The sequence below is a fragment of the Cryptomeria japonica genome, chromosome 8 (genome assembly GCF_030272615.1).
Source record: "Cryptomeria japonica chromosome 8, Sugi_1.0, whole genome shotgun sequence".
In the NCBI taxonomy this organism is placed as follows: Eukaryota; Viridiplantae; Streptophyta; class Pinopsida; order Cupressales; family Cupressaceae; genus Cryptomeria; species Cryptomeria japonica.
This window is the reverse complement of record NC_081412.1, coordinates 326,613,971-326,632,569: the sequence shown is the minus strand read 5'-3', so window position 1 is coordinate 326,632,569 and position 18,599 is coordinate 326,613,971. Positions and strand designations below refer to the sequence as shown.

Here is an 18,599-nt window from a genome sequence, read left to right as displayed (position 1 = left end):
TTTGCCCTGAAATAGCCCGCTCCCAGCAGAAGCTTTGCATGAGAAATATGTCATCAATAAAAAACAAATGCATAAACACCTTCAAGGTAACTCTCAAAAAACTCGAGAAATTTCGCCTAACTGCTGATTGAGCCGAATAAAACTTTTCTTAAAAAGCAAGGGTAAGCACATATTTTAAATGTTAACTTTAAAATATTTACTATCACGTAGAGCTCAAAACCAGACCACTACATATGTTACGCTGATCTTAGGTGTAAGAGAAAACTGGTCATTCTTTCTGCTATTCAAGCAGGTATTTATCACAAAAGATTTCTGGAATTCTTGCACATTTCAAGATTTCTGGAATTCTTGCACATTTCAAGATTTCTGGAATTCTTGCAGATTTCGCAATGAAACCAACGCACTGGATGAATGGAGAAAATTCTGCACTAGAGCAGACAGCTATTACAAAACAGTGAGTATTTTAGTTTATGTACTTCCTGAATCTTATATGCTCAAAATTTGGCATCCCATCGTCACCAAAACAGGCATATTCGTGTGCAGCAGACATTAACAAGCCACATGCAAGAGGACCTAGCAAGCTATCCTACATCCCTGCCATGATATGTACAGAAACAAAAACACTGTGCAAATAAACTTCCAAACAAGATGGTATTTCAAAAGGAGCTCACTGTACAAGAAATATAACTTTGGCTGCAGCACCAATAACAGTGCTAAGACAATGTGTACACAGTAAAATACACTTAGAGGATAATGGGTCAAAACCTCTTAACTAAGGCAGAACAGATGCCTGTAAGACAATAAACTAATACCTAACCTATACTCAATTCCATTTACAAGTAAGCCCGTGAAGGGACAACTACCAGTTTCTACCTAGCTTGTGTATCCATATAGATGTAAAAATGATTAATATTACATTTCCAGCGACACCTTTCTACAAGAATATGATGAAAAGGATGCAGAGCGAACTCATAAGGTAGGATTCAACAGCAATGCCGCAATCACCTGCATCTTTCCCAATATCATGACAAAATCAGGAAATATAAATACAATGAGAACACATCAGTCTAATTGAAAAAAGGTAGAAACGTTTCTCAACTTACAAGGTGCAAATCAAGTCAATACAAAGTTGCAAACCAAAAGAAATAAAACGATCAAAAGAACATATTTAGAAATGTTTGGCTTAGATACATAGTTGACTGCAAAAGAATAACATATTTGCACAGCTTACTAAAATCACATAAAAAGTTCTATTTGAAGGAATATTACTTATCTATGCACAATATTTTACTTTTATTAAAAACTAAAAAGCACTCTGGAAACAGTAGCCCCCAAGTTCGATTAGTTAAAGTATGATATCTGGTAAAGTCTGAATGGATTCGATCATTTGAGACTTGATAATTACACGCCAATGTTTCCAATCTTTCTACAATCAGTGTGACGCTGTGACAGGCTACTGCAATTTAGTAACAACTAAATTGAAAACTCCTCAAAACTCAAGAAACGTCATTAGCCATCGACACACATCACTCAAAATTCTATTCAAGCCAGAGCACCCAACCAGCATTTAGTGGTAGCTTGAATAATATTAAATGCTAGCACAGGGGAAACATCGTTTACAGGCTAATTAGACATGACCAAGCTACGAGCAAGAAACATTTTACAACAAAAAAATGGAATCACAGTTACAATCTGAAAAATGGGGACACCAGAGTTCCCTATTAATAGAACAAAATGTAGAATATGTAGGCATTGAAATTAACTGTAGACGAAGTTAGTAATTGTGAGCCAGGGTGCATGACTGTATTTCTGATAACTGTATACACTCCTGCAGTCAAGACTAGCAATAATGCAAAAAAGCAAATACAGTTCAAGTGCAACATTACTAGGGCCATCTCAATCATTTATACAAAGAATTTTAATAGTGTATGCATACAAAGGTGACCAGATACAGGGATAGCAGTTGTATGCAACTAGAAAAAAGAAAGAAGAGAGCATATTGATATAATTAAACTTTGAATAGATAGATTGTTCTAAAATTTCCTTTAACTAAAGCAGGATTTCAATTACAACATAAATTTGCTTACCCATATAACCTGAGGTTTCAGAAGTTGGCAATGCCGGCAATGAAGCTGCTGCAATTATAAACTAAAAATTCAGAATACTTGCTTAAAAAGTAATAACATTTCAAAGAAACTCTGTACATTAGTGATGCAAACCTGCAGCACAAGTAGACAAAGATGACAAAGTAGAAGATGAAGGCCAGGGAGCAGCAATGTTATCACTCAAGTCACATGTAAAACTAACCCCAGAAGAACTGTCAACTACAACATCTGTTGGTAAACTTCGGAGTAGGCAACCTGAATGAAGTTAAAACAGCAAGATCGTGTGATCAGGAAACATTTTTAATAAATATAGCCTTATTCTTCAATTTTATCACGACCACATTAACTGTAATTCAAAAGGTTAAGACAAACTTTTATGCTTGAATTATACCTTCATATAAAAACTTTAGCATCATAAATAACACCTTAAATTATTATGTAAAAGCTTATTAGCTATACAATAGATCAACAAAAAGAACAACTTATACCTTCCTGCCCAGTTGCTGCTCTCATTTGTGCCCCATGCAACACCAGTAATGAAGCAATATATTAACAACTTTTTAAAGACTATATAAATTCAAAATAATCTGTGAGAAAACTGCAGCAAAATCTTCGAAATCTGTGGCTAAAAGTACCTTGAAGGCTGAAATCTTTTAAGTCAACATCACACAATTCATAAATATCTGTAACAACCCCCTTTTTCTGTAGCATGGATCCAAATACTGTAGCACAGTTCAGGGCTTGCTTGTTTGTAATTAGCATTTGCTTTTGCATTGTCAAAATGTAGTTATTCACAGTACTACAGCACGAAGAATTAGAAGGAAATGGACCACTGCAAGCTTCAACTACTGCTGATGTATCTTCAAAAGACAAAGGACAGACTGCAAATCCAACAAAAGCAAATAATCATATTTTGACATTGACAAGATTAATTTCAGAATTTATAACATATTTAGAATATGAAGAAGCTTCTGAAAGCTATCCAGCTTAGCAAATACACCTAAGAATTCATCAAGTAATGGAAAGTTAACGTGAATGAATTTGACTAGAACACCATAATATAATCCAAATATACAAATTCGCACTTCATGCCATCACTGCAAAATTCTTTAAAATGCATCAGCCATTTAAATGCTCAACTTGCACCAAAAATTATTAGTCATTAGAGACTGGTTCCTCGACATTTACAGTTGCACAGCAATTATGTATTAAGGACCAATCCCTTTCCATCAGTACCTTTCAAGGTTTCAAGGATGGGGGTATGGAGACAGAAGGATGTATTTCTCAAAACAATCGTGGATTTTGGGGACAGTTTGGGGACAGCTGTTAAGAAATAAACATAGATTAATATTTGAACAAATAACTTAACAAATAAAACAAGCCGATTTTTTTTAAATAACTTATCCATGACCCAACAACAAATGACAGTTACAATTATAATTAATATCAATAGTCTGATGCAAATTAAAGCCTTGTCTTCATTTATCTCTTTTCCCAAGGTTTTTGTGTGCTATTTTGCAAAACTCTCATCAACCATTGCGGCTAAGTGCACCGCAGTGGTGTGTACGAATAAGATACCAGTTTTAAACCAGATACTAAAAAGATCAACATATTTGTGGAATATATTAGGTGTGGAGATTGCATGAATTTTGTTAGTACTCCAAACTGCTCCTACAACTCTAAAATATTGTCTGACATCAACTCCCAAAGAATGTTGATCCAAGCATCAGACAAGGCTTGCAATCATGCTGCCAGGCGATTTGGGCTCTTAATGAAAGCAACTCTCCACATTCTGGCTATGCAAAACCAAGTGCGGTTTCCCTATGATCCTAGAAGACATTTCAAAGAGAAATATGAAGGAACAGGTCACACAGATGAGCTAAACCTTTTCATGAGGACAATCCTTTAATATGTCACTATACTAGCTCATTGGAATTGCACACCTGGGATCTCAAGACAGCAGATAAGACATGTCGGAAAATAAAAGGTTCAACTATAATGATATTTGATAAGAAGGCTCCCAATAGATATGTCAAATTTAGTGTCTCAGGGACACTCGCACTCTGATGGAATCACATAAACCTATCCTACAGCTAAAGATGTTTGCAATTTCATTATTTGATCAGTTGTGTACTTAAGACTGGTGCCTGATACATGGGGACAGAGTCAACATGGTAACAACCTATTAAAGGAAGTGTTGTAAACTTTGTTCAAGTTATGATGTAAGAAAAAGAACTGCTACATTGCCAAACAAACGCTAGCAACTGAAGTTTTTGGGGAAAAAATCTGCAAACCAAAATTTAAATAAAAAAAATTAAAAAAAAACAGAAAATATTAAAAAAAAAAATTGGATTGTTAGAAAACATATACAAGGAGAGAAAAACCTATTTTTAACTTTAAGGGCATTTTAATAGCATAGAGGTATATAGAGAAAATAAAATGAGGGCAAGCCCTTAGCACAGTCAAGGAGCAATGCTCCTCATGGGGGTGTAGGCCAGTGCCCCCAAAGGGATTGAGAGATAGTGCTCCTCACAGGAGTCGAGAAGCAGCACCCCTCAAATGATCCGAGGGTAGCACCCCTAGAACACAACCTTTTGTGATACGAAGTGGGGTTGAGGAGCGGATCCCTTGCCACCAAGCCCAAATTAAACCTTTGAAACCACACAAACCTTCATGGGGCTACATTTCATAATTTTATAGCTTTTAATCAAGCTCCAAAACTCCTCTAAACCTTTCAAATGGTTAACCTTCACACTTCTAGATTTGACTATTGTCAATTTTTAATTCCTTTTTTAAATTAATAATATATAATATTAATATAATAAAATCATTACAGCCTTCAATTATAATATTAGAAATAGATCAGACCCTAAAACCCTAATACTTAACCTACAAATGGTACATTTGAAGTCAATGAAACCTTAAATAAAGGTAAATCCCACAATTATGCTTCACACAAATTTTATTCACTAGCACAGAATCTAAACTCCATGTAGCTAACAATTGACCCGAAAAATTAAAATAGACAAATGTCAATAGAGGTTTCCAAACGAAGTAAAATGACCTTAAACAAACAACAAAAAATTGCCAATGCTAGTATGGGAATGAGTATGGCTTTGAAGCCTCGAGAATGAAGTACAAGTTCGTATATACATATTTTTTCACAGATTAATATATAATATTAAAAATATTCATAATTTGTGTGTGTGTGTGTCTCTGTGTGTGTGTGTGTGTGTGTGTGTGTTAAAAACATTTGTAATTTGCAAATATATATTAGAAGCATATAAAATTTGTATTTCTTTTAAATACTTGTAAATTTATAATTCATGGTGTACATTCTATAATGGGTGACTTATTAGCTATGCCAAAAATTTAAATTACAATGTCAAATGTGTCATGCATTACCCCAAGTGCAAAGAAAATCAATGAACAAGGTAATAAAGCATTGAAACTGCTAAAAAATTTAGTGCACAATTTAAATGTGATTTTAATGTGTACACCAAAAGAAATCAATCAACAATCATTGAGCACAATTTTGTTTTAAACGTGATTATGTCAGGAAAAAATTGCCTATGGTCACATTCTACAATATTAGCAATTAATCATGTATTTTTTGGCAATTAAGACTATCTTGCTATAAAGGCAAGGATGAAACCCTAGATGAAAACCTAGGACAAGATCACGACAATTGTCTTAATTCTATGATGAGACAAAAAAAAAATGACTCTTAAGTAACTTGGTGTGAATAGGCCCTAAAGTGAAACTAGCTGCATAATATACCTGTTCACAACATCACCCTCCTAGATGCAACTTAGAAAGGTACAAAACAATGCATAAAAATAAAAATGGCTCTCGGCAACAAGGTGTAGTAAAGCAACCATGTACAAATATCTCTCACAAATAGAGAAAAGGAGAAAACTATGTGGAAATAGATTTCTCTCCAAAAGAGAGAAAAATGCAAAGATAAAATGAAAAGGTGAAGGAAAGAGGACTCAACATGACCTCCCAAGGACAACTTCCATCACCAAGATGAGAAAACACGAGGACTAAGAAGCCTTCAAAAAATGTCCCAACAAGAGTGGGAACATGAAGATGAAGATGAAGATGAAGAACACGACTAAAGCACAAAGAAGCTACAAACAACAACTGAAAAATATATGCTATAGTATACAAACAAAAGAACCTCATATAAAATCATAATGAAGATCAAGATCAAAAAGAAATCTACATGAGTGAACCGAATGGCACTATTTAAAATCTACATGAGTGACACAAACAACACTACTCAACCAAAGCACGAATAGTGTATTCACACCAACACTACTCAACCAATGCACAAATAGTGTATTCACACCAATATACTGCAACAAGGCAATAATCAAGCAATTGAAACTACAGGTCACTTCCATAAATAGAAATGCACAAGTATTTATATGCTATGTGTTTCATCTCACTAAAATAAAAGGGTAACTAGCCATTGCATCCACCTAGTATATAGAAACAAAAATTGGATGCACAGCTGACTCTAAAGAAAAACCAAAGAAGCATTAGCAACAACAGTATAATATCCCCCATAAGGAGAAGTATAACAACTCCACTAAAATTGTGTCACAATGTAGTGCAAGAAGATGAAAAAGCAACATTGAAAGATGGAGAAGATAGTACTTGCAACTAAGACAAAGTCACTCACATGGATGTTGCTATAAAGATTGTACAAAGAAAAGCACTCGCACGAAGGTAGACAAGGTTGTGACTGCACAAATAATAAGGCACACAACAAACCTCCCATAGCACTTTATAAGTAGTGTGAATACAAATATGGCACAACAAGATGTGCAAGATCCCCAAAATACAAGTACAATACATGGCACTCATCTCAATGTATTTAAAATATCCAAAAGTGCTCTTAATAGATGTTAACAATGTCCAAAATGACCAAATGCTGAAAATACAATTTTAGTAAAAGATAAAAGAAAATTAAAAGAACCATTGCAAAGTACATCAAAAAATATGCATTTTCAAAAAAAATTGAACCGACAAAAAAGTCCATATGCAAAAGTTATTGCCCTCCAAAATTTCTAAAGTGAGAACTGCACAACAAGATTAAAGCTGAAATTCATAACAAACACATTTTCCGAGCTAAAAATCACCTATCACAGAGTGAAATTCTACTTCATTTCAAAAAATGCTTTAGAAAAGGAGCACGTACGAGCAAGAATAACCATTCAAATTCTGAGTCAAAAACTGAAACGTTCAAGTTCCAACCATTAAGGGGGCCTAAAAATCAAAGGTAAGGTGTCCAATAGCATCACCACCAAATTCGGTAGAGCTGCTAACAAATCTGGACTATCAAAATTTATAGTAGCCAACAGAAAATAATGCCTCTATCAAATTGGACAACGCTACTAAAAAATAATTGCATTTGGAGAAAGCACCAAAGTTGGTGATCTATAGATTCTATACAAATAGCCATGGGGGTGCCAAAAAAGTTATTTAAAAAACACAAAAAAAAATTGTAAACAATTGGTGTTTGAATGCCTTCAACCCATTGTACCATAGGTGGGGCTCAAAGGGTCTACCATCCCTATCACAACAAGGGGGCTCGCTACCTTTTTGGCGTAGGGAGGGAATAGGGTGGAAAACCCTAACCGCAATAATTTTTTAATATTTTTTTAAATAAACTAAAAATACCTGCTTTTTATTAAAAACCCTTTTTTGTTTTTAAAAAAAATCTGAAATTTCTGTACCAAACAATGATGGCAATAACGATACAAGATGATACAAGAAATCGTATGACTAACATAGAGGCCTAACAGCCGGAGAATATTCCCTACACGTTATTCGAAGTTGTATTAATAGAAATCATATGATCTTATGGATCCATACAGTTGTACAAACTGGCACAATGATTGCGCAAACAACCCCAAAAAATGCTTGAAAATTTTCATTGCAAAACCCATTGTGCCTTATATATATTTATAGATTTTTGGGCCTTTCGAACACAACCAAAAGGTTTGTTTCACTCTAGAAGGATTCCCATGAAAATTCATAGCAAAAAATTTTGAAAGACAAGAAAGGAGATTGTTTATTTAAAGCTTTAATACCATATTAAAGTTATGAAAAAACTAAGTGCAACAAGACAAAAAACCTTCCACAAGAAAGATGAAATAGAATGAATTGTTATATTGCCAAAAAAAAGTATATAGTATGATAACGATACAATAAGATAACCTTGCTAAAGGCAAGGATAAAACCCGAAATGAAACCCTAGGTCAAACTAAGAACATGACAAGTGTCTTAATCCTATGATATGAGACAAAAAGTAAATCTGATATGAGATGCAAAAAGTAAGTCAACTAAATAAGCTTAAGTAACTAGGTGTGAATAGGTCCTAAAATGAGTTCACACCAACAAACTTTGCTCTATAGATCAAATCAATCCTAGCTGTGTGTAACTGAGTCTTCACTTTGATGTAGATAAATGAACCAAAGCATGCCTTAGGGATCCATCAATCTAGCTATATTTCCATTCCACAACATACTTAAATTACTTGGTCATCCATGAATTTATCCACTATATCTCTCATATTAGTCTAAATGGGTTTTCACATTTAGTAGTCAGGTTGTCAAAAATAAGATTTGCATTTTTTAATGAAGTCACCTTAGTGACTCAATGATGTTAGCAATTAAAATATTTATTTTAGTTGTCAAGTGGCTTGGGTAGTGTTGATGTGTTTTTTAGACACCTCTAACATAGAATAAAATACCAAGGTATCTTATCCTCTCTTGAACAAAATCTTCCCAAATGCTAAACTATGTGATCAATTGGAAGAGTCCAAGGTTACGAAATGTCAGATCTTGACGTGTGGATAAGCTCAATAGTTTGATGTGATCAATTGGAAGAATCCAAGGTTACGAAATGTCAGATCTTGACGTGTGGATAAGCTCAATAGTTTGATGTGATAATGCTGGAATCACAAGGGGACTTACGTTGAATATAAATGCTTGAATGTTGCTGGAACTTGATCATTTGATATTGCAATCTCGTGATGATTTCTCTCCTAAGCTAACCTAAATTGGAAAAAAAAGGACAAAAGGGGAAGGGTGTAGGAAGACTAATCTACTCCTAGGAATGTAGGATGTAGTGAATGACTTGGTGAAACTCTACTAGACTTTGCTTTGACATCAATGAACAACTCCACAAAGCTAGTGCAATCTTCTAAGGTAAATATATGATGTTCAAATTACCACCAACATAGACACCATCAAGGCAATGCATATCAATGTGTGAATAGCAGTTGAAGTTAAGCTTGAATAAGGATTCCAGTTGACCACGCAAGGGAAGTTTACAATCAGCAAACTGCTAATAGTATGGATATGCGAATTTCACCATTAATCATCCACAAGATCTTTCATTCAATTAACCAACATTAAAACAAATGAGAAGTAGAGACCATGCAATATGTTGAATCAACATATGAAATTCGCCATAACTTCAATGAAAAAACAATATCTTTTGCAACAAGATCTTGGCAACAATCTTTACCATCTCCTAATCTACTTCTACTCTAACTTTTGATTCCCAATTGCCTTAGCAACTACTCTCCTACTCTTCTAACATTAGCCTTTACAAATGAGAGCACTAAGCCTTATATAGAGGTCTCATTACAAAGAATGGCTCAAATTGATTTGAGATCAATGGCCAAGATCAAAAGATAAAAACCCTAATTAGGGTTTGTTATAACCACCATTGCATTGGCCAATGAGAGATGAGAATAGGTAAGATAAATAATATTTGATGTAGCGCCACATGTCACTTGTTCCATCCTTGAATGAATGCTGACTTGGTACCCTTTGATTGAACGAATGGTGACTAGAATGCCACCTCAGATTGCCCTGTAGACTTGATCAACTCTTGAGCATTCTTCGTGATGTTTGGAATTCCTTGTGATACTTTGCATTTCATCCTTATGTCAAGGAATTCTCCTTGAACTATTTCATCCTTAACGTTCTTTGACTTCGAGATCCCTTGATGTAGTTCTTACTTCATAATGTGGAATCCCTGGCATTCATTTCTTGGATTTGCCTTTCCTTCATTTGTTCACCATCATGGTGAAGTCTTCTTCATGTTTGAGCTAGTCATCATCTTTGCTTTTTTGAAATCCTTGTCTTGAAATCCTCTTCCCATCCTTGAAATGTTAATCTTTCTCATTCACGTTTGTGATGTTGTCCTTGCAATATGCTTGTAGAGTTATCTTGGAGTTGATCCTTCATCATTAGTTGCTTCGAAGTGTTGAGCCCTTGGTATCCCTACAAGCTGCATCCTCTTTCACCTCAAGCCTTGATTGATCATCATGCTTCCCTTCCTTGTAGTAGACCTGCAAAACAAACAAATATTGAATCAAACACCTATGGGATAAACTTTGTTTCAACCTTGGTGGGAAATCGATCCTTGTAGGGACTAATTCAATCCTTGAAATTTTTTTAATCTTTTCATGATCATTTTCTCACGATGGAAATTCAAAGGTCATAGGGACTCCTTGCTCTTAGCAAATTTCACTTCATTTTGATGCCTTACTCTTGGAGTGGAAATCTGACCCTCATCGGGACTCATTGTCCTTGAAAATTTTGTGTTGATTTGATCACTATTTGATGGAGTGGAAATTCGATGGGTAAGTTGATTGTTATTCCTGAGTGGAAAATAGAACCTCATAGGAACTTCTTGCTCCCAACTTTTGTCCAAGCTTGTGATAGGTAATTTGAACAATTAATTCTCTAGAATTTACTTAGGCTCTGATTTTTAAATGATTTCCAGACTGATTGGCTTAAAATCAGAAAATTGAAGCTATGAAACATAATTCTGGAAAATGCAAATGATTGGATCAAAATCTGGAAATTTTGCTCCAAGAAAACCTGATTTTCAGACTTAAGAAAGGTCTGATTTTAGTTTGTAAGTCTGAAAATGCCCTCTCAACTCAGAAAATTGAATAATGTTGCAACCCAGTTCGCTGTCCAAGTCTGATTTCTGAATATAAAAAGTCTGAAAATATGTCTAAAAATGTCTCAGAAATCAGCTGAATGTCATCCTTCCATTTGTGCAATTCATATTGCTGATGTAATCTGTGTTCGCTTGGCTGGAAATGGTGCGATTTCCCCTTGAAATAATGGCTGGTAATGTTGTTCTCAGCCAGCAATGGCGTCTTCAGCTGGGGCTGCAAAATGTTTCTCATGGTGGCGCAATCTCCTCTTTAATGGTCAAGCAATATGGCCTATCACCTTAGGCGATCCTAATCCTCCTCTTTTCTACCTCACCCAACCTTGAATCAGCAACTTAATGATCTTATATTGCTTGCTGGCCTGTGTTTTTATTCAGCATTTCACCTTTCACTTTCACCACATGTGGGATAAAAAAAATGTTACCTTCAGCAAGGTGGAAAATCGATATGCATTGGGACACTTAAAACTTAGCTTGATTTCCCCTTTATTTCGTCCACCAAATGGAATGGTGGAGAATCGCTCCTCATCAGGACTGATTTGTCCTTAGAATTCTCATGTTATGCTGATTTCCAGCCCCTTGGTGGAAATCGATGTCCATTGGGACACTTCAGTCCTAATTAAAAATTTGTTTGATTTGTCCTTGAGAGGAGATTCGGTGGTCATAGGGACTAATCAATACTTGTATTACCTTTTCTCATTCACCCACTTGCAGCTTTATTCACTTTTCCTCCACTACAACATTATGATGCATGTGGGACAAAATAATGCTTGAAGTAGAAAATCGAAGTCCATAGGGACTTTTTGCCTTTAAGGTGAAAAATCCAAGGTCATCAAGACTCTCCACATTCCAATCACTTTACCTCCTTGTAAGCTAAGTCCCTGGAGTGGAAATCTGACCTCCATCGGGACTCTTTGTCCTTATAAACTCATTGCTCTGTCTTAAGTGGAAAAGCCAAGATCATTGAGACTTTCCACCTGGGCACCTTCATTCTTTTATTAATTGAGTCCTAGGAGTGGAGGAACATGGGTCATCGGGACTAATGTATTTTTTGCCTTGTAAACTTTCTTTCCAAATGGAAAAATGACCCTCATTGGGACAAAAAATTCCAAGCACATGTTCCAAACTCAAAATAGGTAATTTGATTCTCAAAATGAAGAGGAAAAACAACCTCCATTGGGACTGATTGATTTTACCTTAATTTCTCAGTGGAAAAATGTCCCCCATTGGGTCAAAGCAGATTTTCATGACTTTCATCGCTCAAACTTGACTTTGTTCATTCATTTGTGAAGTGGAAAATCCCATTCCATCAGGACTAACAGATTTTAACTCTTCTACACAGTGCAAAAATGATATCCATCGGGACTTTAAGGATTTTTAACTTTGTTTTGCATTGTTTTGAGTCCCCAATAGTGGAAAATCATAGTCCATCTGGACTTTCACAAAAATCACGTTGATTTGCAATAATTTTATCACTTTTGCTCAAAATTTCTAAGGCAAAGTGGAAAAATGACCTCAGAAGGACAAATTGACAGACTAAAGTGACTTGACACTTAAGAGTATTTCCTCGCATCTTGACAACCTTTTGCATTCTGACCAACACCCTCTCATAAGCAAAGGCTAAAACCAAGAGATTATTGCTAAGCCAAGACAACCCAAGAAAAACACCTACCCAAAAGCGAAAAAGTGGGGGTCCCCATTTGCAATGGGGCAATGTGTGAAAATGTCACAACAAGGAGTTGTATTTTGAGCAAACTTTATAAAAGCCATATTGTGATGTATGACAATGTGGGTGATCATCTCGAATAACTTATAATTATCATTGTTATTCGCTGTGTTATAGTTTAATATCTTTCAACGTCCTATTCTACCATTTTCCAACATATTATTGGAGTCATAGACAGTTATGGAAGAAATGGAAGGAGGATAAAGAAGTAGTTATACAGCCAGCATTTTTTTTTCAGCCTGCAAATAGATGTTCTCGTTAATAACTTTGATTTGTTCATTTACCAGCAAAGGTTTTGTATACAATCTTTTGTGTGATTTCATCTTGCATCTTGTGTGAAGCACCATTTTTAGATTGAAAGGTCACATGGAGATCTGACACAAGAGCAAGAGATATGAAATATAACAGCATTGAAAGATAGTATACATCATTCTGTATGAGTGGTAAAAATCTAACGTTGAAGTTTAAACCGAAAATCTGCATGAGAGTGCACCAATCAACATTCGTACATGCCTGAAATGATAAATCCAAAGTGTCTGTCGTGGTCCTTCTTCAGCTGGAGAGATTTCTTATTTTAGTTTCTTCACAGAACAAATTAATGTCTGCTATTTCTTTTGTCGTGCAGCCAATGCCCAAGGGTAAAATTTTATATAGTATACATAAATTGACAAGCATAAAATATTTTTCCACGGTTGCATCATTGTTAATGCTGCATGCAGTTATTTGTTTTGTACTAAGTGAATTTAAGTTTTTCACTTCATTTCCAAGATAAATGCCTATGGTGGAGGTAAAAAATTCAAAGAGAAATCTTAAGTTTTGAGAAAGTAAATGAATTTTGATCTGGTTAAATATTAAGGTGGTTGTGAAAATTTAGAGTTTTTATGTTGATTTGAAGAACTAAGGATACTGCAATAATAAGACGTCTAAATATTCTTAGTATGGTTGGTGTTAGACTTTTTAGTATTTGACTTTAACAGAAAAGCCACAACAATTCTTCCTTATTATCGGTATAGAGGATTTGTTCATGTTTGTTTAGAGGAAATTTTTTGCATCTATTCTACATTTGAAGCAATTTATTGTAAAAGGTGTATTATTGGTTGAATTGCCACCTTGAAATAAAAAAATTTATCATGTCATCATGTGCTTGTATGTCTCTGGTCGTTCATTATTTAGACCTAATGGGGCTTCCAAAAAGACACAAATTACATTGAACAGATAAAGCATAAAGATGTCAAAGAGGCTGGAGGCATCAGAGGTAGGAGGAATTTCTCCGTCTTGAGCGAGCTTATCACATAGAGATGGTACTTTGTTTGAGAAATGCCACCAAATTTTAGTCCCATCTCGGAGAAAGAGGAGCTTGGCAGTTTTGTAACCATGGATAGTTGAGTATGGAAGTTCACACTTTTAAGACAGGTCAGGATCTAGTGTATGAAACTCAGCATGGATAAATGCCCAGATAGATCGAGAAGTTGTGGATCTTGGGAATTATACCCTGATGAAGGTCACAACTTGATGGAGCACTTGGATGTCGCTCAGAATGGATGGTTGTAAAATAATTCAAAAGATCCATGACTCAAGAGTTTAGGGAGATGAAATCCAAGAACTCATGAATTCAGCTTAAGAGCTACACCTTTATGAGAGCTACAAGGCAACTTGATGGAGTTCTAGCTGATCTAAAAACTATTTTCAAAGGAGAGCTTCTGAAGAATATGAAGTTATGATTGGTCAGCATGTTTTTGTTTTATGTTTTGCTTTTAGTACTGTAAAGCTTAAGAGGGGGTGTTGGAAATAAGGTTTCCATTTTGTAATAAAGTCATCTCAGTAATTTAATGATTTTAGTAATTAAAATGTTCAGTAAAGTGTCATGTTAGTAGTCGAGTGGTTCGGATTACAAGTTTCTTGACAAGCTTCAGAAAATTTGGGTTCCATGCTCCATAGACTAGCAGAGAGACAGTTACACCAGGCTTTAAGAAAATTCACGGAGATATGGGAAACATTGTCATGTTCCCCAATAGAGTCGCCGTGCCAGCAAAAATCATTCATAGAAGATGTCGCTCCATAGATAGGTGAGTATCATTACCAAAGCACATTCCAGGCAATGGCACCAACTTGGTGCAAGTTCACAAGATAACAACACCAATAATCAGAAGACTGGGGAACAACAGAATTAAAAGATTGTAACATTGAATCAAATCTCAGCAATGGTGCCAATCTATTGCTACTCCCTAGTGTTACTCTTCCAACCCTAGAATATTGTCTGAGGTTGATTCCCAAGGGATGTCAAGCCAAGCATTAAACAAGGTTCATCATCAAGCTGCAAGCCAGTATGGGTCCTTGATGAGAGCAGGTAACTGACCATAACTTCGGCTCAACAAAACCAAAGTGGGCTTTCTCGAGATCCAGAACAATCAAAGAGAAATATGAAGGAATAGAGTCACACGAATGAGCTAAAACCTTTTATAAGGATAATCATATAATTTATCAACAATTACCCCTCATGCTAGCTCTCTGGAATTGCATACTGTAAGGTGCTACCGTGTTTTGAATTTAATATTTTTTTTTTCTTTTTTCAATTTCAATCAATACTCAGCATTAAGACATTATGTCAAACAGTTTGCTCGCAAGTATATTTAGTTATTGTTGTCAGTTGCAAGAGGACAATGTTTGTTTGTTTGAGGTTTATTGTAGGATTGCACATGAACAATGTCAAACATTACATAGCAGAAATAAATACTATGCTGTCCACTATCAACAAACTTTCAAATTGCATGTGAACACTGAGACCCTCACAGAGTATAAAGGAAGAACATTTATATTGAAAGATATGGGACAAAACTCTTATTAGTTGCAAACTACAAACTGTAAATGAGAATTTCTGACCTCTTAAGGCAGCCAAAACACATGCAATATACTAGCATTGTTACTCATATTGATCTTTCAACAATATAGACTGCTTCTACAAGTTCCACGTTCCCTTCCCACCTTCCTAAGTCACCTTCATGGCCTGCAATTATTTTCTGAGTACTGATGTGGCTTCTTTACACCCTTCAAGGTCATGTTCAGGGTCTGCAATTGTTTTCTGAGTACTGCTGTAACTTCTTTACACCCTCCAAGGTCATGTTTAGGACCTACAATTGTTTTCTGAATACCGTTGTGGCTTCTATATATCTGCAACAGCCTTGAAATAGCTGCTACAACTTCTTTTGCCACTCTAGATTGACCCAGCAAGTAACCAAGACTGTTGTTCTGCCTTGAATATGCAAGCTCACACCAAAAAATACCTTATTTGCAAATACCAAATTGCTAAAACAGCAAATAAAACCCCAATACTGTAGCGAGACACTGTAGCAGAGAGCACTGTAGCAAGTACGAGTACTGTAGCAGTCGTGTCACTGTAGCAAGTACGAGTACTGTAGCAGTCGTGTCACTGTAGCAGTCTTCCAAAAATAACATAAATCTTCATCCAAGTACCTGGAAACTTCACTCCAAAAAACTAGGGCATTGATCAATGAAGCACAATGTGAATTCTGAAGTGAACCCACCATTAAATGGAATTAGGTTTTCGTCCAATCCAAAGAAGGTTTCCATCCCAGGGCATGAAACTGAAAGCTAGAAAAGCATATCCATAAATGAGCTCTTAAGAACCTTTACTGACTTTCTTGGGAGAGCATGCACACTTTCCAGCCAATGTGGGATAAAAGATATGTTTTTTTCTCTTTAACATTCATGTCTCCACATACTTTTAATAAAGGGAACTTTTAATATTTAAATTACTTTCCCTTTTAACTTAAGTTCTCACATCAATAAAGTTAAATATTTTAATTTAACTTTATAACTTAACTTTATTGACAAATTAATTAATAATCGCAAATGATTATTAAAATCTCAACTCGATATCATCAATAGTTAGGATATTATTTATGAACCACTGATGATCCTGACCTGGCCCAACTGACTTACTATAAATAGTATCCCCAAAAACACCTCAAAATCGCCTGTAACTGAAACTACCTAGGCCAAATATCATCAAGATCCCTTAAAAGTTTTGGTTAGCCTACGGGACAATGGAGAAATAGGCTAACGACAACATCATACAACATGTGCTAGAAAAGGGGACATTACATAGACCTAGGATCTCAAAACAACAGATAAGACACATCAGAAAATACAAGGTTCAACTATAATGATGTTTGCTAAGATGGTTCCCTATCTGAGTGTCAAATATAGACTCCCACGGGCAGTTGTACTATAATGGAAACACTTAAACCTAACCTATAGCTAAAGATGTTTGCATTTTCATAATCTGATCAGTTGCCTAATTCAGATCAGCACCTCATACATGGTTGACAGAGTCAAAACGGTAACAACCTATGCAGTGAAGTGCATAGAACTCTACCCAGAGATCATGTAAAAACCCTCATTGTCATCTCTTTTATTATTCAATAATTTATTTGACTTTACATTTATTTAATGAATTGAAAACATAATAATTTATTTGAGGGGTTGTCATGCACGGCACTGGGAGAAACACATGAGGAAATTATTAGTAGAAGATGCATTTTTACTTTTTTCAACACCAACTAGAGAGGTAGTTATACCAATCCAGATGGCATGTAAAAAAAAATAGACTGTGGAGAGGGAGTTACAGGAAGAAGAGCTCAATATAGCCAAAACATTTTGAAGGAAAGTGGGAGGTATTTTCCATTATGCATGGGTGTTGGCATGAGGGAAAATGGTTACTTTTAGCCTCGCATGTGGAGTTACATGCAAGGATTGCAGAGGTATTTTCCATTATGCATGGGTGTTGGCATGTGGGGTAAACAAAGTGCAAAGAGAGAATCATGAGTGGTAACTTCCAAACTAGCAAAAAGAAGAGGTCAGATCATTATCTTTATATGCTTATTTGAAATCTTAATATAAAACGTTTGTGCCATTATACATGTTTTGTATTTTAACTACCAGTTTTAGAAGGCATAGTCAACGCCTGTGAGCAATATGTCAATGGCCTCTACATCCTTCCATACCATTCATAGCTTCCTTAACCAAATGAGCTTACCATATCTCCTATATGCATACACCTTGAAAGTTTTAGTTTGAAATCAAATCTTTACTTTTTGTGCGTTCCCTGTAATCACATATCTCTATGCTCCCATTGTTTGCTTGCATGGCTACTAGGGTAGTCGCACCACTTTTGTAGATTATGTTACTTTTATGGATACCCTTAATCCCAATCAGAGTTGTGCTAACCAGGGGATAGTCAGGTAAGGTTTAGGAGTTCAATTTTATAGCTAGTCGAATTATTTTGCATGAAAACTTTTAAAAGAATTATTTTGCATGAAAACTTTTAAAAGAATTATTTTGCATGAAAACTTTTAACCCAACAACAAATCCATTTTATGCATAATCAAAATCATAATAGCATATGGAAGAACATCAGGCTATCTTATCTGTAATGCTAGTCGTTTTCAAGGAGAATCCAATGTATTTGCTACTTCTTTTCTTTTTCGAATAAATTCTAAATGATCTTTAATTAGTAAAACTTAGTGAGCTGGTTTCATCATATGATTAATAGATTTTAGAATCAAAGTAAGATATGGGAATTTTATTTTGGGAAAAATTCTAGTGGGATTCATATTAATTATTTCCTATTAAAGTGCTTTATGAAATTATAAAATATTGTTAAGATGATTGTATTATGTCAAGAGGTAACTTTAGGGAAAATATTGGTTATGGGTTAGACCCTATCTGTAACAATGAAGTTAGAAAATACGTAT

At 35.2% G+C, this 18,599-nt stretch overlaps 1 protein-coding gene across 2 annotated transcripts in view; it reads right to left on the bottom strand.

The window, feature by feature from the left end:
• Positions 1-632: 632 nt before the first annotated feature.
• The window catches only part of LOC131061511 (uncharacterized GPI-anchored protein At1g61900), a 54,203-nt gene continuing 36,236 nt past the window's right edge, over positions 633-18,599 (bottom strand). The window contains exons 4-8 of one of the 2 annotated variants that reach the window (XM_057995231.2): positions 2,741-2,986; positions 2,594-2,608; positions 2,220-2,360; positions 2,088-2,132; positions 633-1,005 (exon numbers count right to left, since the gene is read on the bottom strand). In XM_057995231.2, the coding sequence (XP_057851214.1) occupies positions 935-1,005; positions 2,088-2,132; positions 2,220-2,360; positions 2,594-2,608; positions 2,741-2,986 (518 nt within the window). In that variant the 3' untranslated portion in view covers positions 633-934. Of the gene's footprint in view, positions 1,006-2,087; positions 2,136-2,219; positions 2,361-2,593; positions 2,609-2,740; positions 2,987-18,599 lie in introns of both variants that reach the window. The other variant, XM_057995230.2, reaches the window with a different exon arrangement.